The 24024-nt window shown below is 47.5% G+C and overlaps 1 protein-coding gene across 1 annotated transcript; it reads right to left on the reverse strand.

Moving 5' to 3' along the window:
- Positions 1-1019: 1019 nt before the first annotated feature.
- Positions 1020-12997, reverse strand: LOC120038693 (cyclin-dependent kinase 14-like). The gene is made up of 4 exons (XM_038984357.1): positions 12841-12997; positions 11046-11094; positions 4665-4804; positions 1020-1163 (listed from the first exon to the last, which is right to left on the reverse strand). The coding sequence occupies exons 1-4, from the start codon at positions 12995-12997 to the stop codon at positions 1045-1047; spliced, it is 465 nt and encodes a 154-aa protein (XP_038840285.1). The 3' UTR covers positions 1020-1044.
- Positions 12998-24024: the final 11027 nt, after the last annotated feature.

Raw genomic sequence — 24024 nt, forward strand, 5'->3', positions numbered from 1 at the left:
ACAAAGAGGATAATTTCAATAAGAATACTGCAGCTGAGAGGACACAGCTCTCCCAGTGGGGTGACTTCCACTCTCAGCTCTTACACACACACACACGCATGAACGCACGCACACACATACACACACACACATACACTGTAGGAGGATTTGGGATGAAATGATGGTGTGAAATAGAGGGAGGAGGAGAGATCGATACATCGTCCAGTTTGGTGTGTAAAACTACTGTGTCTGGTTTATGTACCCTATGGTCCTATGTGTGTGTGTCTGTGTCTGTGTGTCTGTGTCTGTGTCTGTGTGTCTGTGTCTGTGTGTCTGTGTGTGTGTGTCTGTGTGTGTGTGTATGTGTGTGTGTCTGTGTGTGTGTGTGTGTGTCTGTGTGTGTGTCTGTGTGTGTGTGTGTATGTGTCTGTGTCTGTGTGTGTGTCTGTGTCTGTGTCTGTGTGTGTGTGTGTGTGTGTGTGTGTGTGTGTGTGTGTGTGTGTGTGTGTGTGTGTGTGTGTATGAGTAGGTGTGTGGTTGTCATCCTCTCCAGTCAGTGTTCACCCAACGAGCCTCATCCCTAAACCCATGCACCTGTCCCTGCACCTGTCTGTCTGTAACTGCAGGTTTAATCCTGTGAGTGGGGCCCTGGTGTGGCCCTTAAGTTTGGCCCTGGCCCCTTCACCATCATTATCCCCTTCGCCTGGCCCCCGGGTCTCTCATTACATGCAAATATAGCCTCTTTATGTGCCTGGTGAATAGGGAACACCCTCCCTCCTGAACAGGACCACCTCCTTCCCCAGTCAGAGCTGAAGATAACCCACCAGCCATTATACAGGATCCCCTGCTACACTTTACTATACCATATCATGACCACTTCAGCTTTAGGATCCTTTGAGGGCTGTTGCTGGTCAGAAGGCAGCTGGTTTTTGTTGGTGGTATGTGGCAGTGTATGTGTGTGTGTGTTCGTGTGTTCGTGTGTTCGTGTGTGTGTGTGTGTGTGTGTGTGTGTGTGTGTGTGTGTGTGTGTACATACCTGGCTAGCTGTGAGGCAGTCTGCCCCGGTCAGTGTTTGCTGCTGGACGGCCCTTTAGCATGGCTGGAGCTGGTCCTGGTACACACCTGTATACTGTCACCTGACTCCACCTGCAGCTTGATATTTGGTACCGTGAAGATAGTAGCCACTGGGGTAGGAGAGAGAGTGCGAGAGAGAGAGAGAGAAAGGTGAGTGAGAGAGAGTGAGAAACGTGAGTGAGAAAGAAAGAGAGAGACAAAAAAGAGTGAGGGAGTAAGAATGAGAGAATGAGATGTATCAGTCATTAATAAAGCCAACCTCATAATGTCCTCTTAGAGTCAAAGGATTACAGATTGAGCCAAAATGCTCTGAAGTGATTAGAGTTTCTCTCTTTAAGGCTTTTTCGAGAGTTTCAGGACACACTATCAATGAACTGAGTTATAAGAATACCACTCTCTCTCACATCCTTTATTTTGTTTCTGTGAGGAGATATCAGAGTCCGTACTACTGCGAGGAATCAGAGTCCGTAATACTGAAAGATATCAGTCTGTAATACTGCGAGATATCAGAGTCCGTAATACTGTGAGATATCAGAGTCTGTAATACTGCGAGATATCAGTCTGCAATACTGAGAGATATCAGCGTCTGTAATACTGTGAGATATCAGAGTCTGTAATACTGTGAGATATCAGAGTCTGTAATACTGTGAGATATCAGAGTCTGTAATACTGCGAGATATCAGAGTCTGTAATACTGCGAGATATCAGAGTCTGTAATACTGCGAGATATCAGAGTCCGTAATACTGAGAGATATCAGAGTCTGTAATACTGAGAGATATCAGAGTCTGTAATACTGAGAGATATCAGAGTCTGTAATACTGAGAGATATCAGAGTCTGTAATACTGTGAGATATCAGAGTCTGTAATACTGTGAGATATCAGAGTCTGTAATACTGAGAGATATCAGAGTCTGTAATACTGAGAGATATCAGAGTCTGTAATACTGAGAGATATCAGAGTCTGTAATACTGAGAGATATCAGAGTCTGTAATACTGAAGGATATCAGAGTCTGTAATACTGAGAGATATCAGAGTCTGTAATACTGAGAGATATCAGAGTCCGTAATACTGAGAGATATCAGAGTCCGTAATACTGAAAGATATCAGAGTTAGGAATACTGAAAGATATCAGTCCGTAATACTGCGAGATATCAGAGTCCGTAATACTGCAAAGGTCGAGTCAAGGACATTATTATTGTACACTACTTCTGTCTCAGATTCCCACAGTGTTTCTGTTAAATGTCACAATCACAATCCAATTCACCCCCCCCCCCCCCCCCCCACGGGACTGGGTGGTCTATTATGCCTGCTGTAATTCTTCCATTGTTCATAATACATCTGTCTAGCTATTGTCTCTATAATTCCCAACACATTAGACAACGGAGTGCATTTGTGGCTGAATAAACCATGTTCTCCTTCAGTCCCTAGCCAGATAACACTAATAAAGATTCAGCTTTAATGTTGAACACGCTGTGTGTGTGTTTTTGTGTGTTGTGTGTGTGTGTATACAGTATATGTGTTGTGTGTGTGTGCGTGTGTGTGTGTGTGTGTTTGTGTGTGCTATGTTTCTTTCTTCATTATCTGTGGTGTTGTAACGAATGTAAAGCTATGTTATGTTAGTTAGTGTTAGAGTGCTGACAGTCAGATTTAACTGGGGCATTTCCCATCAGTCTCTTTTCTCCTGCTGACTGTCTACCTGCTCCACAAAACAACATCACCATGTTTCACTAGCAGGCTAACACCCAGGATAACAATGATCCCTTCATTTAACTTTATTCCTTCTCTTCAGAGTCATTTCTCCTCCGCTTCCCCTCCACCACCATTTGTTATTCTCTCCCACCCTCCGTCCCTCCTTCCATTCCTCCCTCCTTCCATTCCTCCCTCCCTCCCTGCTGCTACTGTGTTGATCCACCAAGAACCTCATTTATACAGTATAACAGTTTTAATTTGACTATATTCTTCCTCAATCAAAAGCCTGGCTCTTTGTGTTAGTGTGTTTGTGTATGTGTGTGTGTGTGTGAGAGAGAGAGAGTGTGCAATCATGCCTGCATGTGTGTGTGTGCATATGCATGTGTGTGTGTAACAGCACAAAGAGAGCCACCATCTCTCCCAGCCCGGGGACCGCCGCAGAGCTCCTGCTTCTCCTAACAGAACAACCTACTGTGGCCTGCTGATAACAGGATTAATAGAGATCAATCAATCCTCATCTGGGGAATTTAAAATGAGAATGATTCTCATATTAAAATGACCAGCCTGTGGGTGGGTTGTCTCTGGCAGGCGGTCCCAATGCAGCTCCTATGAAGCTATCTGAACAGGCTTTGGGCTTTGACACTGGTGATGAGTGGGGTGAACAGATAGGTTTGGCTCTGTATGTGTCTGTGTTTCTAGTCTAATAATATGGGTAGTTGAATGTCCTGTTCTGATTCGATGGCAACTGAACTGTCATGTAGGATGTCAGGTTGGGTATTGTGATGGGAAAATTATTCATGTTTGTAAAGAAAAAATGCTTAGGGTCATGTATAAACATGCTTAATTGCCCATTATAATGGCTATCATGGCTAGAAGAAGAGATCTCAGTGACTTTGAAAGAGGGGTCTCAAAGGAGCATAGGGGGTTTAAAGTGTGTGTGTGTGTGTGTGTGTGTGTGTGTGTGTGTGTGTGTGTGTGTGTGTGTGTGTGTGTGTGTGTGTGTGTGTGTGTGTGTGTGGGTCTCAGTCACCAGATTTCAACCCAATTGAACACTTATGGGAGATTCTGGAGCAGCGCCTGAAACAGCATTTTACACCACCATCAATAATGTATGGTGGAGGAATGATGTCGCATCCCTCCAATAGTTCCAGACACATGTAGGATCTATGCCAAGGTGCATTGAAGCTGTTCTGATGGCTTGTGGTGGTCCAACAGCCTATTAAGACACTATGTTGGTGTTTCCTTTATTTTGGTAGTTACAACAGATATATACAGTATATGTATATACAGGTATGTGATGACTGCCTCCTTGAGGTCTTGTTTCATATCTTGGCTGAAGCTAAGGAAGCACGTGGCTGACCAGATCAACATAATTCATATTAATACAGTACTTTCATAAACAACTTTATGTTGCAAAGCATTGAGCAGAGTAGACGTATTTTCACTCCCCGTATTCTCATAGACTCTTAATGTAAGGGGGAAGATCGTGCTGCACCAGAACTCATCTGTTTTTGAGTGAGTAAGACAAAGAACATCCAAATGTAGATCTTGAGGTGGACAACTGAGGTACATCTGGGCTTCTACTGTCCCAACAGCACCCTGGTCAAAAGAGGGGGGGAAATGAGATTGAGAGATATGGAGAAAGGCATAGAAAGAGGGAGGAAGACCATTGCATTGGAATGATGAAGAGATGCAGATAAACAAAGAGAGAGAGAGACAGAGACACAGAGAGACAGAGACAGACAGAGAGAGAGAGCGAGACAGCGAGAGAAAGACAGACAGAGACACAGAGCGAGACAGAGACACAGAGACAGAGACAGACAGACAGACAGACAGACAGAGAGAGACAGAGCCAGACAGAGAGAGACAGAGAGAGAGAAAGAGAGAGAGAGATCCAGTATCTTAGTAAAGGTATACATACTGTCTGAGATCTCCCAGAGCCGTGGAGGAAGGTGGCTGAAGTACTCGTGCTGGAGAGCTGCCTGAGCAGACAGACGGTTCTTTGGGAAGCACTGGAGGAACCTAGTGGCTAACTCCTCAGCATGGTCCACATAGCCCAACCTACAGGGAAGACAGACAGACAGTTAGCATGGTTCATTACCTACATAACAGAAACAGGGCAGAAGGTAGCCTAGTGGTTAGAGTGTTGGGCCAGTAGCCGAAAGATTGCTTGTTCAAATCCGCTAGGCGATAAGGTGAAAAATCTGTCGATGTTCCGTTGAGCAAAGCACTGAAACTTAATTGCTCCAGGGTTGCCATTAACAATGGCTGGCCCTGGTGTCTCAGGGGGAATTTCCAATTCACACATAAAGTTTACATACACCTTAGCCAAATAGATTTATGCTTGGGGTCTCTGTCCATTTGGAAGACCCATTTGCGACCAAGCTTTAACTTCCTGACTGATGTCTTGAGATGTTGCTTCAAAATATCCACATAATTTTCTGTCCTCATGATGCCATCTATTTTGTGAAGTGCACCAGTCCCTCCTGCAGCAAAGCATCCCCACAACATGATGCTGCCACCTCCGTGCTTCACGGTTGGGATGGTGTTCTTCGGCTTGCAAGCCTCCCCCTTTTTCCTCCAAACATAACGATGGTCATTATGACCAAACAGTTCTATTTTTGTTTCATCAGACCAAAGGATATTTCTCCAAAAAGTACGATCTTTGTCCCCATGTGCAGTTGCAAACCATAGTCTGGCTTTTTTATGGCGGTTTTGGAGCAGTGGCTTCTTCCTTGCTGAGCAGCCTTTCAGGTTATGTCGATATAGGACTTGTTTTACTGTGGATATAGATACTTTTGTACCTGTTTCCTCCAGCATCTTCACAAGGTCCTTTGCTGTTCTGGGATTGATTTGCACTTTCGCACCAAAGTACGTTCATCTCTAGGAGACAGAACGAGTCTCCTTCCTGAGTGGTATGACGGCTGCGTGGTCCCATGGTGTTTATACTTGTGTACTATTGTTTGTACAGATGAACGTGGTACCTTCAGGCATTTGGAAATTGCTCCCAAGAATGAACCATACTTGTGGAGGTCTACAATTTTTTTCTGAGGTCTTGGCTGATTTCTTTTGATTTTCCCATGATGTCAAGCAAAGAGGCACTGAGTTTGAAGGTATGCCTTGAAATACATCCACAGGTACACCTCCAATTGACTCAAATGATGTCAATTAGCCTATCAGAAGCTTCTAAAGCCATGACATCGTTTTCTGGAATTGTTTAAAGGCACAGTCAACTTAGTGTATGTAAACCTCTGATCCACTGGAATTGTGATACAGTGAATTATAAGGGAAATAATCTGTCTGTAAACAATTGTTGGAAAAATTACTTGTGTCATGCAAAAGGTAGATGTCCTAACCAACTTGCCAAAACTATAGTTTGTTAACAAGAAATTTGTGGAGTGGTTGAAAAACGAGTTTTAATGACTCCAACCTAAGTGTATGTAAACTTCCGACTTCAACTGTATGTATAATACACACTTGTAAATATAAGCACCCATTACATTCTCCTTCTGATTAGAAAGACAACAGACTATTACATGGTGGACACACCCTCCATACACACTACCTCCTCTCCCTGGCATGCCCGTGACACAGGCCGACCCGGTCACCATCAAAAATGAAAGAGTTCATCAGAGAGGGTGAAGACAGAGGCAGCCTCTCAACTCCCTGTAGGCTTTCATCGACCTGCTCCTGTGTGTGTGCATGTGCGTTTGACACGTGTGTGTTCGTACGGGGAGGCTCTGAACTCCTGAACCCGCCTCCCATCCAGCACCGAAGGGGAAGCAGAAACAGAAAAAATAACAAAGTACAACCAAGTCAGTAATTAGGCCTGCAGTCCATTAAATAAACATGATGTTATTCCTCCCTCTGCCGGATCTACCGAGCTGTGTGTGTGTGTGTGTGTGTGTGTGTGTGTGTGTGTGTGTGTGTGTGTGTGTGTGTGTGTGTGTGTGTGTGTGTGTGTGTACAGTATGGGTGTATGTGTGTGTATGTACAGTATGGGTGTATGTGTGAGCGAGAGCGCGAGAGCGAGAGAGAGCGAGAGAGAGCGAGAGAGAGCGAGAGAGAGAGAGAGTCCTCTGAGTTCTCATCACAGACACACCTAATGCCAGGAACTCTGAAGCCCACTCCCACTGTTCCTCCTCCTGTCTCTCCTCCTCTGAGGGAATAGAGCAGATCTACACTAGTGAACTCAATAGACCCCCTCTGCAGAGAGGAACACAGCTAGCTAACTCCAGCAGGGCCTTCTTCTCCCTTCATTTTCACCACAGATGTTGGATGTTGAACTCAATGTAAAAATGGGTAGGTTTAAACAAAACATAACTTTTGAGGCTTAAGGGTGGGGTAATGCAGGCGGTATAATGATTACTACAGGTCACTGTGTGATTGATCTAGAATATACTGTATAATCAGAAAGTGTAGGTTTTAGCATGACAGAAAAAGGTACAAAATCCCATCAGGCATTGCTAATTTGGCCTGATAAAAGGTGTCTGAGCAACAACAGAGCCAGAAACAAAGGAACAAACAGGTATAACTGACTGAGTGAACTTCACCTCGATATAAAAGCCTTAGAAAACAAAGGGCTTGTGTTGCTGATATAGGTGTGCATTCCTGCCTGCTAATGCTTTCAGCTAGCCTGAGCGGGAAGATTCACTCGGCTAGCTAGCTAGGTCAGATGCTACGAGTAAACAAGCACACATCTGTGATCGATATCTCCTCCGACAATCAAACATCCCGGGTTGATGGGACGTTCACAGCGGAAAGAAGCATTCCATATTCAGAGCGAGACGCCTTTTCATGTCTTCATGTTTTTCCATGAGGAAACCACAGCCGGGACCTGGGAGGGCAGAAAGCGTGTGCGTGTGTACATGTGTGTGTGTGTGTGCGCATGTGTGTGTGTGTCTGCGAGAGTGTATTTATGTGTTTGTGTGTGTGCATGTGTGTGACTACAGGCAGTAACACCTGCTTCTATTGTTGGCCTTCCCCCACCACTATGCCATGGTTATAACTAAGGCAAGGACCTTTCAACAGCACCCAACACGGCTAGCAACCAAACACTATTTTGGAACAAGTCTTTGTGGCTGTGTCAAAACATATGTCCCTGCAAGACCCGACAGCAGTCCAGGAGAGCTGCTTGCCTTTCAGCATGTGTGAGTCATTGTGGATGAGGGTACTATTGCACAAAGAGATATGTGAGAGCAGAACGGATCTACACACTGACAAGCTCTGTCTGGCATGCAACCCCACCGTCAGCCGAGCTACTTTCAAAGACTCTGCTGGCTAATAAAGTGCTGAACACAGGGTTATATGGGTTATACAAGCTGTACTGAACATACAGTCAATGTAAACAGAGGGGTAGTCTTACCATTACAAAAACACACAAGCACTTCCGAAACCATTAAACTGAGGAATGCCAGCATGCCGTGTGCTCTGACCCTTACATGTTATTTGCATGCGATGCCTGTGAATGTCTGATCTGATCCAACAAACCATAGAAGGAGAAAACTACCCCAGCTATCCATGTTAGAGCAGTATGGAGGTGGGTACGGGGCAGAGGGAGAGGGAGAGGGGGAGCGATAGGAGGAGGGAGAGAGAGAGAAAGAGAGAGAGGGCGTGTGAGAGAGAAAGGGAGAGCTCTCAGTGCAAGGAGAAGAAAGAGAGAGAGGAATTAGGAGGGGGAGAGAGAGGAATTGGGAGGGGGAGAGGTAAAGAGAGAGGAATTGGGAGGGGGAGAGAGCGACGGAGAGGGAGAGGTAGAGAGAGAGAGGAATTGGGAGGGGGAGAGAGAGAAAGATTGAGAGGAATTGGGAGGGGGAGAGAGAGAGGAATCGGGAGAGGGAGAGAGAGAGAGGAATTGGGAGGTGAGAGAGAGAGGAATTGGGAGGTGGAGAGAGAGAGAGAGAGGATTGGGAAGGGGGAGAGAGAGAGGAATCGGGAGAGAGAGAGAGAAATCTGGAGAGGGAGAGAGAGAGAGAGGAATTGGGAGAGGGAGAGAGAGAGAGAGGAATTGGGAGGAGGAGAGAGAGAGGAATTGGGAGGGGGAGAGAGAGAGGAATTGGCAGGGGGAGAGAGAGAGGAATTGGGAGGGAGAGAGAGAGAGAGGAATTGGGAGGAGGGGAGAGAGAGGAATTGGGAGGGAGAGAGAGAGAGGAATTGGGAGGGAGAGAGAGAGAGGAATTGGGAGGGAGAGAGAGAGAGGAATTGGGAGGGAGAGAGAGAGGATTTGGGAGGGAGAGAGAGAGAGAGGATTTGGGAGAGAGAGAGAGAGAGAGAGAGAGAGAGAGAGAGAGAGAGAGAGAGAGAGAGAGAGAGAGAGAGAGAGAGAGAGAGAGAGAGGGATGCATGTGTTCATATCAACTTCATCAGGACCTGGCACGGTATAAAAGGAGGGGGAAGAAGCAGCGGTCGTTAACATTCCTCCCAGTTTCTTTCTTCACATATTTATTTCCTCATAGACTGGCTGGGGTCCAAGTGGAGGAGGGGGGAATGGGGCAGGGGCCAGAGTGGCTAGGCAGATGGGGTGGAGTGGAGTGGAGCAGGGCGCCGGGCCGGGGTGACATACATATAGACAGGGAGAGCGGCGAGGGACAGACAGACAGACAGACTGTGTGAACTGTAGCGTGTGGCATGCCCATCCGGGGGGATCAGACATAGAGGGCATGGTACACGGCAGTCATTCTTCTAAGGTCAGTCTGTCTGTCAGTCAGTCTGTTGCCCAGGTCAGTCTGTCTGTCAGCCAGTCTGTTACACCGGTCAGTCTGTCTGTCTGTCAGTCAGTCTGTTACCCAGGTCAGTATGTCGGTCAGTCAGTCTGTTGCCCAGGTCAGTCTGTCTGTCAGCCAGTCTGTTACCCAGGTCAGTATGTCTGTCAGTCAGTCTGTTACCCAGGTCAGTATGTCGGTCAGTCAGTCTGTTACCCAGGTCAGTCTGTCTGTCAGTCAGTCTGTTACCCAGGTCAGTCTGTCTGTCAGCCAGTCTGTTACCCAGGTCAGTCTGTCTGTCAGCCAGTCTGTTGCCCAGGTCAGTCTGTCTGTCAGTCAGTCTGTTACCCAGGTCAGTATGTCGATCAGTCAGTCTGTTACCCAGGTCAGTCTGTCTGTCAGTCAGTCTGTTACCCAGGTCAGTCTGTCTGTCAGTCAGTCTGTTACCCAGGTCAGTATGTCGATCAGTCAGTCTGTTACCCAGGTCAGTCTGTCTGTCAGTCAGTCTGTTACCCAGGTCAGTCTGTCTGTCAGTCAGTCTGTTACCCAGGTCAGTATGTCTGTCAGTCAGTCTGTTACCCAGGTCAGTCTGTCTGTCAGTCAGTCTGTTACCCAGGGCAGTCTGTCTGTCAGTCAGTCTGTTACCCAGGTCAGTATGTCGGTCAGTCAGTCTGTTACCCAGGTCAGTCTGTCTGTCAGCCAGTCTGTTACCCAGGTCAGTATGTCGGTCAGTCAGTCTGTTACCCAGGTCAGTATGTCTGTCAGTCAGTCTGTTACTGAGGCTCCACTGCTCTGGCTCCACTATCAACTGGCTGACTTTCTGACTCTCACTACTACAGTATCTCTCTCACTACTACAGTATCTCTCTCACTACTACAGTATCTCTCGCACTACTACAGTACCTCTCTCACTACTACAGTATCTCTCTCACAGACTGAGGGAAAATCTAGAATTACTGTAGTTGTAGACACACAAACTGACAAGCATAAAATGTACTGCCGCTCCCTTTCTCTCTCGTTTTGAGCCATCGATCACATTTAATTTTATATTCATTTGAAAAAGGAAACTGTGATACTGCGAGAGAGAATGTGGAACCTTGACTTTTAAACACTGGGCCATGGTCAATGTGGTCACTACAGAGGCCAGGAGTTCTCAGCACTGAGCCAGACCAGAATACTGTGAGACATTCTGCGTATATGTGACCAAATCATCAAGTCACCATGTCTCTGCCTGTCCCCTCAGGCTCCTGATGAGTGCCAGGGGCCGAGGGTGGTCCACATCTGGAATGCCCCCTGTGCCCTTTCCTGCCATCTGTGTCAGGGCTGACTGCTCTGGTGGCACAACACCAGTGGCATGACCCCGATCTGGGAGCCCCCCCCTCTAAAACAGATGAACCCTGGGAAGAGTGTGTGAGCTGTCTGTAGGTCTAGACGCCCCAAGGGTAGAGAGCTGAGAGGAAGCACACACACACACACACACACACACACACACACACACACACACACACACACACACACACACACACACACACACACACACACACACACACACACACACACACACACACACAACATTTTATGTGACAAAAACGGTACACTTACTTATTCCATGCTTGTCTGAGCTTCTTGGAACTGTAGACAGTAAAGCTGTCTGAATGGGTAAAGACACAGAGACAATAGAAACATGTTCATATTCATCATCAGGACACATTTGTGAAGTTTTGCAACAAATGTTTCATTGTACAGTATGTGATTTAACAAGAGGTTAACATCAGTTGGTACAGCATGATGCTTGCAACGCCAGGATAGTGGGTTTGATTCCCAAGGCCACCGTACTTAAAATGTATGCGTGCATAACTGTAAGTCACTTTGGATAAAAACATCTGCTAAATGGCAATATTATTATATATTAAAAAATATTGTGTGTGTGTGTGCCTACGGTATGAATGGCTAGGTGTATGTTTGTGAGTAAATGTGTACGAACTGTGTGTGTTCCCCTCTGACAGGTCAACTCCCTCATCCAAAACCTGTTTTCAGACTAACACTGTAACTGCCAACCTCCAGGACTAGACTGGGGGCATGGGGGCAGAGAGACAGCTAGACAGCCAACCACAGGTTAGGGAGAGGGGGAGAGGGGAGAGAGAGAGTAGCCACTGTTCCACTACTAACAGAGGGGCAGACAGACACGGAATAGCTACAGTTTGAGGTAAGGAGTTATTGGGTGGGGAGGATAGAGAGATGGTTTTGATATCCAGATTACTCCTGTCTTTCTCAAATGTCTGATATACTGTGGTTATACTAAATATCCTCCAGCCCATCGTAAAGCACCAAGGCCCTGGGCCAAGGTCAGGCTAAGTGTCATGGCTGTCTACGTTTCAAACCTAAACGGTTGTGCTGCGAACACCAGAGTGAAAATAAACCAGCGCTGTAAACATGGCTGTGAATTATTGAAAGTAACGCTGAGAATGTGAAGAATCATAAACAACGTGCTGATACCACCTCTGTGTTTGATTTAATGTCTGGAAACTGATTACAGTTCAGGAGGAAGACTAAAACATGGTCAGATTGAGAAGCTCTCAGTGAGGTAGGATATATTCAGAGGGATAGAGTGAGACAACACTGTCCTCAGGTGGTGGGAAGATATAACTACATTCAGAGTGTTAACTTTCTTCTAAAGCATTTTCACAGCTCCTATTTTCACAGCTCCTGTTACGTGCTAATGATCACTTTGTGGTTGAGTGATGGTCACAATGAGAGGGTTGAAACAGCTGTTTAGATTAGATCATTGTGACATTAAGCATCCATTTAGAGCAAAAATAAGAACATAAAAGGTTTTCTCTATCCTGGGATTCAGTCAAAAGATTGTTCACCTTATGGAGGAAACAGGTAGTTTGGAGAGACACATATTAAGAGAGGGAGATGGTCTTGCATTGGACATTTTATCAGGCAACTGCCTGACACGCCACTCACATCATAATACCCACGCTCTCTCTCTGTCCCTCTTCTTCTCCCTCTCTCCATCCTCCTCTCTCTGTCACTCCTCTAATTCCCCCTCTATCTCTCTGTGTGTTCCAGCATGCCAACACTAATCTGCAAGCACCGTCCAGTCTGTCTCTAATGAGCTCCCAGAGGGCAGCAGCAGTAGCTCTAGTCTGGCACAGGGATGGTACGGCTGGCTCACAGGCCTGCCTGAGCTGTGTGAACTACAGAGGCATGCCTCCAAGGTTTACAAAGTAGAACTGGAGTCAAAGTCTGATTCTGACTGTTGGACCTAGGGTGTGTGTGTGTGTGTGTGTGTGTGTGTGTGTGTGTGTGTGTGTGTGTGTGTGTGTGTGTGTGTGTGTGTGTGTGTGTGTGTGTGTGTGTGTGTGTGTGTGTGTGTGAGTGTGTTCCTCACCTGGTTTGAAGTGGGGCAGAGAGTGGACCCCTGGCCAGGTATCCTCACAGGGGGTGCCCAGGACCTGAAAGAAGGAGGGAGACAGAAGGAGAGAGGATAAGAGATGGAGAAGGAATGCATCAGACAAACACACCCGTGTCCATATCAGCACATTCATATTTCAACAACAAAGTTGGGCAACAGAGAAAGGAAAAGATGAGATCGTCTCATGGAGAAAACATTTCATTTATATGACCAAAGAGGAACCTCTGAATCACTAAGGTCCTAAACAATAACCTCATTTACATGCGCACAGTATCCGGGTAGTAGGTTATATCCCGCTTAAGGTCTTATTCGTGATAAGCTGTTTACATGTACCTTTGATATCCCGCTCATGAGTATCCCTGTATCCTTGAATAAACAGAATATTCCTCATTTAAGTTCAGATGGGTTAAATGGAATAGTAACTGAAATCTGGACACTGACTGTAGGTCTATAACCTCTCATATGTAGCATAATATAATTACATTTCTTAAATACATTTTTTAACTGAATATTTAAAACATACATTATACTTGCAGTGAAGCCGCTCAACAACTACATCACATTAGTCATCTAAAGGCCTCCATCCAGAGCGACACACAGAAACAACCAGGGTCAACGCCATGCTCAAGGGCACGTTGACAGATCTCCCACCAGCCCTCCAAGATCTGCTCCTCAAACATCCAAGACCCCCACCCCACAGTTCCTCAAGAGCTGACCCTCAAACATCCAAACCCTCAGCTTCCCTCAGCCCATCTCACCTATCTCTGCTGGCCACCCTCTTCGGATTTCTATGCGAAATATAATATTATCTCCTGCAGAATTATGCATTTCTTTCAGAGAAATTATACATAATATGTCTCGGGAACAGGAGTGGAGAAAAATGATTTCGTACTGTTTCGACCACATAGAATATGCATTCAAGACGTACTGAAGTCTTTTCAGAAATGTGTTTTGTTAATTTCTCAGCTTTTGATTTCCTTAAAACAGGTCACACTGATGACATTTGGAAATTTTGCACAGGACCAATCTTTCCACTGTTTTGGAGTTATTCCGTTTTCTCCCCAGTCCCTAAACGAAACAGACAACTTTACCGGTGTTAACTAGATTACTAATGCATTCCTTCAATCAAGGTAAGACATTATTCTAGTCAGGACCACATTATTTAGTCTTCTAGGGCAACAAGTTATGGCAGAAGAGAAGCTGCACGTGTCAAACTATAGTTGACACGGCCTACCAAATGTCGGAAATATGAAAACATCATTCCACAACACCCATGATAAGTGAAACTGAGCCTGCACAGACCACAGAAACAACAGTAAATTGGATGTTTACATGCCACAGTACCCTGTCTTGGCTCCCAAGTGGAGCAGGGGTCTAAGGCACTGCATCTCAGAGTTAGAGGCGTCACTACATACCCTGGTTCGATTCCAGGCTTCATCACAACCGGCTGTGATTGGGAGTCCCATTGGGCGACGCTAAATTGGCCCAGAGGCATCTGGGTTAGGGTTTGGCCGGTGTAGGCTGTCATTGTAAATAAGAATTTGTTCTTAACTGACTTGCCTAGTTAAATAAAGGTTCAATTATCCAGGTTTTTCATAACCCGGGATACAAGCTTTTTCAGGTTATTTTAAACAGGATATGATGTTTATATACGTCAACTCAAAAGCAGAACACTTGAGTATCCCGAATAATAATGGGATATTGGTGTGTATGTAAACGTGGTCAATGAGTCACACAGTCACAGACATGGTAACCTGCTAACCCTTATTCTCATACAGTGTGTTTACACCAAGATCACGTCCAAAAAGTGAAGGTCAATGTTGTGCTGAGATAATTGTGTGTGTGTGTGAGCTAGAGAAAAGCCTTTTGTTGACCTTGGGTGTCAAGCAGAGATCACTGAATCAAACACACACACACACACACACACATACACAAACACACACACATAAATTGGTGAGGTGTACACACTCAGAGGAGCAGAAACACACCTCACTCACACAGACTAGGTTAAAGGGATACTGCGAGATTTCAAGATTTTTTTGTTTGTTTTTCTACTTACCCAGAGTCAGACAAACTCATTGATGCCACTTGTATGTCTCTGTGTGCAGTTTGGAGATGAATGAAGTTAGAATATTGTTAAAATATTAGTAAAACTAACAAATGTATAAAATATTGATTAATGTGTATAGCTTTGAAAGACAATGACCAACCACCCAGCTTTAGAGTCATTAGAAGGTCTATTTCCCTGTTTGTGAGAGGAGCTGGCTACTGTACCGGGACTCTCCCAACAATTACACTAAACGAACAATGTTCTAACTTCAATCATCTCCAAACTGCACGTTCCTCTCTCATGGGATCCATGAGTTTGTCTGACTCTGGGTAAGTAGAAAAACAACCTTGATCTCAAAATCTCACATGAGCATGAGAGGGAGAGAGATGGGTGGGTGGCGAGTGAGTGTTAGAGCATGAGAGGGAGATAGAGAGATAGAGAGAGGTGGGTGGGTGGTTGGTTGGTTGGTTGGGGAGTGAGTGTGAGAGCATGAGAGGGAGATAGAGAGATAGAGAGAGGTGGGTGGGTGGGTGGTTGGTTGGTTGGGGAGTGAGTGTGAGAGCATGAGAGGGAGATAGAGAGATAGAGAGAGGTGGGTGGGTGGTTGGTTGGTTGGGGAGTGAGTGTGAGAGCAGGAGAGGGAGATAGAGAGATAGAGAGAGGTGGGTGGGTGGTTGGTTGGTTGGGGAGTGAGTGTGAGAGCATGAGAGGGAGATAGAGAGATAGAGAGAGGTGGGTGGGTGGTTGGTTGGTTGGGGAGTGAGTGTTGGAGCATGAGAGGGAGATAGAGAGATAGAGAGAGGTGGGTGGGTGGTTGGTTGGTTGGGGAGTGAGTGTGAGAGCATGAGAGGGAGATAGAGAGATAGCGAGAGGTGGGTGGGTGGTTGGTTGGTTGGTTGGGGAGTGAGTGTGAGAGCATGAGAGGGAGAAGAAGAGGGAGAGAGAGAGAGAGGGGAGAGAGAGGGGGTATTTGAAGTGTAGGGTTGGGACTTGGGATAGAAAGGCAGAGGCTGAAACACAAGCTGCATATACTCTAGTCCCAACCACAGTGTCAAAGTGGAGATGAGCCAAAACATACAGCCTAGTCAATGTGCTCATGTATTTACAATCAACCCCAGCAGAGGGCAGCAGTGTACCATGTCCTGCAGAGCACAACATGGAGAGACAGGGGATGGGGATTGGATTGTGTGTGTGTGTGTGCCAAACCCCTGACCACAGTCACACACAAAGGGTGACCACCCCCCCCCCCCCCCCCCCCCGGTCCAGCCGCCTCCCTGAGGCGCAGAGTGAAATTTGCTGTCCCCTCTCCGTCACCCCCTCAGCCCTGTAGGGAAACACTCACTACCTTAATTACAGTCACACACACAGCATCGCTCACCGTGGCCACCCACACCACGACACCGGCCACGGCAGCTTCATCATTGCCACGGAAACATTATACATCTCCACAGCAACACCAACACGATAATACATCACAAATTAACTATGCCAACCTTTCAGACATTTTGGGCTGATACACACACACACACACAATTCCACTCCCTATCTAAGTCCTGCTCTTTCATTCTTTCTCCTTCTATCTATCTCTCTCTGTCCTCTGCCGGCCAGTCTGGGTGTGTTGGTTGATTTCCCCTCTGATCTCTTGTCACTGTCAGGCAGCGCTGTAAGGTGTGGCTCAGTGTGTGTGTGTGCAGTGCTGTGTTTGTTCTGGTGACACACAGCCCTCAGGACGGAAATGAGCACAGGCAGCCGCAGCCTGCCACTCAGGACTGTCTGACTGACTGTCTGACTGGCTTCAGAGGAGAAGCAGGGGGCGTCCCTACCAAACACTAACACTAGTCTGCATCCTAAATGGCACCCTATTCCCTTTCTAGAGCATTAATTTTGACCAGGGCTGAAAGGGGACACAGCCTTACCACTACTATCACTAATGTTTCTGTAGCCAGAGTCTCTGTCTTTATGGTTCTAGTGTGTTGAATGTAGATATTACACACTGTCACAGTAAATGAAGTAAAGGGATTAAAAGGAAATTAAGAGATCAAAGTAAAGAAAAGGTATATATTAACACTAACACCACCACCACCACCACCATTAACACTAACACCACCACCACTAACATCACCACCACCACCACCACTACCACTACTACCACTACCACCTACACTACCACTACCACCTACACTACCACTACCACCACCACCACCACTAACACTACCACCACCACTAACACGACCACCAACAACACCACCACCACACTACCTCATCGTAGTGCCATCCCACCCCATCTATGTCACATGTTATACCCCCTCCCCTCTTCACCTCCCCTCTCTCCCTCAGCCCAACCGGTATCCTCCTCTGCTCCCTCAGCCCAACTGTATCCTCCCTCGGCTCCCTAGCCCAACCTGTATCCTCCTCTGCTCAGCTCTATGCCCAAACTGAATCCTCCCTCTGCTCAGCTTATGCCCTCATAGGGGGATAAGCTCCTGTGGTTAACTGGATCAGCTTTCATCCTGACCTTAGTACCCTCGACAGTGTGTGTGTGTGTGTGTGTGTGTCGTGGTGTGCGTGTGTGTGGTGTGTGTGTGTGTGTGTGTGTGTGTGTGGGTGTGTGTGGGGTGTGTGGTGTGTGTGTGTAGTGTGTGTGTGTGTTGGTGTGTGTGTGTGTGTGGTGTGTGCTTGTGTTGCGTGTGTGTGCTCGACAGAGCAGACAAGCAAAATCCCCTGGATTCAGCCCTGTCTGTCACCTCTAATGTCTGGGCCATGATGGCCATGTGATAGGGGTACCTATAGGGCTGCCTGCCTGACTAATGGAGTGGGACTTATAGTCAGCCAACCAAGGCCATGTATGTATGCCAGGGGAAGTTGTTGCTATGCTGAAGCAACATGATCCAGGCTTCAAATATGGCTTCATCTCCAGTATTCTATTCTTTGTTTCAATTACCAACAAAGTTGCTATTCTAATGTGCAGCAGCATCATTGTCTAGCATTACCTCTTCTTACAGCCTTCTTACATGTGTTGTCTCTCTTGCTCTGGTTGTTGAGGTGATATTCATGATATCTCACGTGGAGAGATGTGGCCTCAGTGAGAGACGAGGCTAGGAGCTGTGTGTGCAGCCCCTGTTATTTGGCCAAGGTGACCCCTCGATAGATCGATCCCACTGTTCTCCTCTTGTTACCAGGGTGAATACAAAGATTGGTGCTTTAAGGGGAGCTCAATCAGATGTGCAGATCGGGTCTTCAAATTGCTTTTGTTCCTTGGTTGAGGTATTTCAGAAGACACAGCCTCGATTGTAGATACATTATGTGTGGTATGTGATGTGCTGTGTGTGTGCGTCTCTGTGTGTGTGTCTGTGGTGTGGTTGTAGCCTCCATCGCTCAATGCAGATCCTTCTTTCTATTACAGTTGAATAGATTGAGAAAAAAAACCTTCCCAATTTTGTTGGTCTAGTGATTTTGTCTCAGGTGCGGTATGGCCTGAGAGGGTCAGGAGAAAAGTAGCTGACCCTGGCACAGAGACCCTGTCTCAGAGGACCCATGGATCTGCACACAGACTGGAGTGTATTACAATCCATACCACAGTAGTGGAACGTTCTGTAGGGCCTAGAGTGTGAGACAGCTAAACCACTGATAGTCCCAAATAACAACCTATGTACCGACCATTAGTGCCCTATGGGCCTCTGAGGCCCATGGTCTAAAGTCTGCACTATATAGAGAATAGTGGTGTCATCTGGGAGAGAGTTGAGATAGAGCAGAATGAAAAGTCAGGCTTAAAGTCACGAGACAGTTCAACTGAATGGGTGGTCTTATAACACCCAGTCAAATCACTCTGAATCATGGCACATTCATATGTGACGCAGTGTTTCCCATCGAACCACCAAGGGTATCTCTTCTCCTCTCTCTCTCTCTCTTCTCTCGCTCTACTCTCTACTCTATCTATCTCCTCTCTCTCTTTCTCTCTCTTCTCTCTCTCTCTACTCTCTCTTTCCTCTCTCTCGCTTCTCCTCTCTGTTTTAAAAACATTTTTAGAGGCTATAGTGGTCTTTACTATGTGCTCACGCTCTTTAAATTGTCAGCTAATTGTGCAAGAAGAGTTGGATGAATGAGAGGAGGCCTGGCTGCGGGCTAACTGTGTTTGTGTGTAGACTGCTGGGTCGTACTGGCTTAGATTTGACCACAGAGCAAGTGTTGTGTTAATGGTCGTGTGGTGGTAGTGGTAGGGTGGTGTGGTGGTGGTGTTAATTGTAGTAGTGGTGGTGGTAGTGTAATGGTAATGGTAGTGGTAGTGTTTAATGGTAGTGGTAGTTTGTAATGGTAGTGGTGTGGAGGTAGTGGTAGGTTAGTAGTGGTGGTGGGGTAGTGGTAGTGGTGGTGGTTGTAGTGTCGGTTGTGTAGTGGTGGTGGTGGTTGTGTTAATGGTGTGTCATTGGTAGTGTAGGGGTGTGTGGTGTGGGTGGGGTAGTGTAGTTGAAGTGTTTAGCGGTAGTGGGGTGGGTTAAGTGTTGGTGTGGTGGTGTAATGGTGGTGGTAGTTTAGTGGTAGTGGTGGTGTGGGGTGGATGGTGGTGCGTGGTCGTGGGTAGTGTGTTGTACGTGTTAGTGGTAGGTTGGTGGTGGTGGTTTATAGGTTGGTGGTGGTGTAATGGTGGTGGTGGTGTGTTAATGGTCGGTGGTGGTGGTGGTAGTGGTAGTGGTAGTGTTAGTGTTAGTGTAGTGGTAGTTGTCGTTGGTAGTGGTGGTGGTGGTGGTTGTTTTAATGGTGGCGTGTCAGTGGTAGTGGGTAGGGGTGGGTTTGTGGTGGGGTGGTAGTGGTAGTGGTAGTGTTAGTTGTAGTGTTAGTGGTAGTTTTGGTGGATGGTGGTGTTAATGGTTGTAGGTAGTGTTAGTGGCTAGTGGTGGTGGTGGTGGTGGTGGTGGTGGTAGTTGGTAGGTGTAGTGGTAGTTGTAGTGTAGTTGTAGTGTTAGTGGTAGTGTCGGGGTAGTGGTAGTGGTGGGTTAGTTGTAGTGTAGTCGTAGTGTGGTGGTGGTGGTTGTTAATGGTGCGTGGTAGTGTATGGTGGTGGTGTGGTGGTAAGTGGTAGTTGGTAGTGTTAGGTAGTGTCTGGTGTGTAGTGGTAGTGTAGTGCGGTGGTAGTGGTAGTGGTGGTGTTAGTGTAGTGTTAGGTAGTGTTGGTAGGTGGTGGTGTTAATGGTGGTGGTAGGTCAGTGGTGGTGGTGGTGGTGGTGGTGGGGTATAGTGGTAGTGGAGTGTTCGTTGTAGTGTCGGGTGGTAGTCGTGGTTAGTGGTGGTGGTTGTTCGTGTTAATGGTGGTGATGGTAGTGTGGTAGTCAGATATGGGGGTGGGGTGTTGGTGTGGTGTGTTGGTGTTGTGTTGGTGGTGGTGGTTATAGTTGTGCGGTGGTAGTGGTAGTGTCGGTGGTAGTGGTAGTGGGTGGTGGTGTGGTTAATGGTGGGGGTAGGGGGGTCGGTGTGTGGGGTGGTAGGTGTGGTGGTAGTGTTGGTAGTGGTCGTGGTGGTTGGTGGTGGTGGTGGTGTGTTAGTGGTGGTGATAGTGTAGTGGTAGTGGTAGGGGTAGTGGTGGTGGTGAGGGGTGGTGGCTGGTGTATTGTAGTGGTAGTGCTTGGCGCGTAAGTGGTGCGTCGGTGGTAGTGTTAATGATGGTGGTAGTGTTAGTGGTAGTGGTAGTGGTGGTGGTGGTGGTGGTGTTACTCGGTCGTGGTACTTGCTGGGTGTGGGTGTGTGGTGGTACGTGTTACGATGTAGTGGTGGTAGGTTCGTGTTTGGTGGTGGTACAAGTGTTCTCGGTGGCGTGGTGGTGGTAGTGTTATGTGTAGGTCGTAGTGTGGTAGTGGTGGTGGTGTTGTTGGTGTGTGTTGGTAGTGTGCTAGTGGGATGTTGTTGTTAGGTGGGTGTTGTTAGTGGTGTGGTGTGTGTGTGGGGTGAGTGTTTGGTGGTATCTAGTTGTGGTATTGTTGTTGTGGTGGTAGTTAGGTTGGTGGTGGTGGTAGTGTCGGTGGGAAGTGTTAGTGGTGGGTGTAGTGTGGATGTTGTTGTTGGTGTGGTGTTATTGTGTTGGTATTGTAGGTGGTGGTGGTGGTGGTCGGTAGTGGTAGTGTTTGGGTTAGTGTGATGGTAGTCGGTAGTGGTGTGTGTTGATGGTAGGTGGTGGTGGTGGTGGGGTGGTGGTGGTAGTGGTGTAGTGTTGATGCTAGTGGTGGTGGTGGTGGTGGTTACTGGTAGTGGTGGTGGTGTTAGGTGGTGTTTAGTGGTGTGTGGTGTTGTGGTAGTGGTGTAGTGGTGTGGTAGTGGTGTGCGTGGGTGGGTGTAGTGTAGGTGGTGGTGGTGGTTGTGTAGTGGTGGTAGTGTTGTGGTAGTGGGGTGGTTCGGGCGTGGTGGGTGTGGATGCGTGTGGTGGTGGTTGTGGTGGTGGTGGTGGTAGGTATGGTAGTGGTGGTGGTCGTCGTGGTGTGGTGGTGGTGTGGTGGTGGTGGTGGTGATTAGTGGTCGGGGTGGTGGTGTTATGGGTGGTAGTGGTGGTCAGTGTGGTGCTGGTGGTGTATGTTTTAGGGTGGTGGTGTTACGTGCTATTGGTGTGGTGGTGGTGGTGGTGGTGGTCTTAGTGGTGGTGTGTTTGTGGTGGTGGTGGTGTTGGTGTTAGCTGGTGGTGTTGTGGTGGGGGTGTTGTTCCTGGTGGTGTTGTGGTTTGGTACGTGGTGGTGGTGGTGTTTTGTTGGGTGATGTATGGTGTGGTGGTGTATTGGTGGTGGTGGTGGTGGTGGTGGTGGTGTTTGGGGTGGTGGTATTAGTGGTGGTGGTGGTGGTGTTGTTACTGGTGGTGTTTACGTGGTGGTCGTGGTGGTGGTGGTGTTAGTGGTGGTGGTGGTGTTGTTAGTGGTGGTGGTGGTGTTAGTGGTGGTGTGGTGTTAGTGGTGGTGTTAGTGTGGTTTTAGTTGTGGTAGTGGTAGTAGTAGGTCGTGGTGTATGTGGTGGTGGTGTTACTGGTGGTTAGTGTTATTGGTATTGGTGGTGGTGGTGGTGTTAGTGGTGGTGGTAGTGATGGTGGTAGTGTGGTGGTGGTGTTAGTGTGGTGGTGGTGTTAGTGGTGGTGTTGTGTTATTGGATGGTAGTGGTGATGTGTTAGTGGTGGTGGTGTGGTGGTGTTTGTGTTGTTATGGTGGTGGAGTTGTAGTGGTGGTTGTGGTAGTGTGGTAGGTAGTGTATGGTGGTGTATTGGATGGTGTGCTGGTGGTGTATGTTGGTGGTGTTTGTGGTGGTGGTAGTGTTGTTGGTGGGGGTGGTGGTGGTGTTGTTGGTGGTGGTATTGTAGTGGTGGGGTGGTGGTAGTCGTGTGGTGTGTGGTGTTTGTGGTAGTGGTAGTGTTAGTGTGTAGTGTTAGTAGTGTTGTAGTGGTAGTGTTGTGGGTGTTAGTGTAGGTTGGTAGTGGTAGTGTTGGTAGTGTGGTAGGTTAGTAGTAGTGGTAGTGGTGGTGGTGGTGATGAGTTAGTGGTGGTGGTGTTAGTGTTAATGGTAGTGGTGGTGGTGTGGTGGTGTTAGTGTTAATGGTATGTGGTTGTTTGGTATTCAAGGTGGGTGGTAGTGTTAGTGTGGGTGGTGGTGGTATGTGTAGTGTTAGTGGTAGTGTTAGTTGTAGTGTTAGTGGTAGTGTTAGTGTAGTGTTAGTGGTAGTGTTAGGGTAGTGTTGTGCTGGTGGGGTAGTGGTGGTGGGGTGGCGTTAGCATTAGCGATGGTGGTAGTGTAGTGGTGGTTGGTGGTGGTGACAGTTGTAGGTTGGGGTGGTGATGGTAGTGGTGGTGGTGGTGGTGGTAGTGGTGGTGTGGGGTAGTGGTGGTGGTGGTTGTGGTGGTGGTAGTAGTAGTGGTGTGTGGTGGGGTTGTGTAGTGTGTGTGTTAGTGTTAGTGGTGGTGTTTAGGGTGGTGGTGTTAGTGGTGGTGGTGGTGGTTGTGTTACGGTGGTGTAGTAGTGGTGGTAGTGATGGTGGTGGTGTTAGTGGTGTGGTGGTGTTGTAGGGTGGTGGTTGTGGGTTACTTGGTGGGTTAGTGGTGGTGTTAGTTGTAGTGTTTAGTGGTAGTGTTGTGGTGGTGGTTGTTAATGGTGGTGGTAGTGTTAGTGGTAGTGGTGGTGGTGGTGGTGTGTGGTGGTAGTGGTAGTTGAGTGGTAGTTGTGTGTAGTTGTAGTGTTAGTGGTAGTGTCGGTGGTAGTGGTAGTGGTGGTGTTAGTTGTAGTGTTAGTGTAGTGTTGGTGGTGGTGGTGTTAATGGTGGTGGTAGTGTTAGTGGTGGGTGTGGTGGTGGTAGTGGTAGTGTTAGTTGTAGTGTCGGTGGTAGTGGTAGTGGTAGTGTCGGTGGTATGGTAGTGGTGGTGTTAGTTGTAGTGTTAGTCGTAGTGTTGGTGGTGGTGGTGTGTTAATGGTGGGTAGTGTTAGTGGTGGTGTGGTGGTGGTGGTGGTGGTGTTGGTAGTGGGTAGTGGTAGTGTTAGTTGTAGTGTCGGTGGTAGTGGTAGTGGTGGTGGTGGTTGTGTTAATGGTGGTGGTACTGGTAGGGTGGTGGTAATGGGGTGGTGGTGGTGGTGTTGGTAGTGTGGTGGTTGTGTTGGTGGTGTGGTGGTATAGTGTCGGTGGTAGTGGTAGTGTCGGTGGTAGTGGTAGTGGTGGTGGTGGTTGTGTTAATGGTGGGGTAGTGGGGGTGGTGGTGTTGGTGGTGTAGTGTTGGTGTTGTGTTGAGTGGTAGTGGTGGTGGGGTGGTGGTGGTGGTGTAGTGGTGGTGGAGTGTAGTGGTAGTGGTAGTGGTAGTGGTGGTGGTGGGGTGGTGGTGGTGTTATTGGTAGTGGTAGTGCTGGTGGTAGGTGGTGGTGGTAGGTTAATGATGGTGGTAGTGTTAGTGGTAGTGGTAGTTGGTGGTGGTGGTGGTGGTGTATAGGTAGTGGAGGTGGTGTGGTAGTGGTGGTGGTGGTAGTGTTAATGATGGTGGTAGTGTTGGTGGTGGTGGTAGTGTTGGTGGTGGTGGTGGTAATGTTAGTGTTAGTAGTAGTGGTAGTGGTGGTGGTGTGGTGTTTGTGGTAGGTGTAGTAGGGTGGTGGTTGGTGGTGGTGGTAGT

Source organism: Salvelinus namaycush, unplaced genomic scaffold (genome assembly GCF_016432855.1).
Source record: "Salvelinus namaycush isolate Seneca unplaced genomic scaffold, SaNama_1.0 Scaffold2332, whole genome shotgun sequence".
Classification (NCBI taxonomy): domain Eukaryota; kingdom Metazoa; phylum Chordata; class Actinopteri; order Salmoniformes; family Salmonidae; genus Salvelinus; species Salvelinus namaycush.

Excerpts from the sequence above, each read along its gene's own strand:
- LOC120038693 (XM_038984357.1), bottom strand. The coding sequence starts at position 12,997 with ATGAATGTGCTGATATGGACACGGGTGTGTTTGTCTGATGCATTCCTT. Across the intron at positions 4,805-11,045 it reads CTCAGACAAGCATGGAATAA|GTTGGGCTATGTGGACCATG; the intron begins GTAAGTGTACCG and ends TCTTCCCTGTAG. Across the intron at positions 1,164-4,664 it reads GCTCTGGGAGATCTCAGACA|TGGCTACTATCTTCACGGTA; the intron begins GTATGTATACCT and ends CTCCTACCCCAG.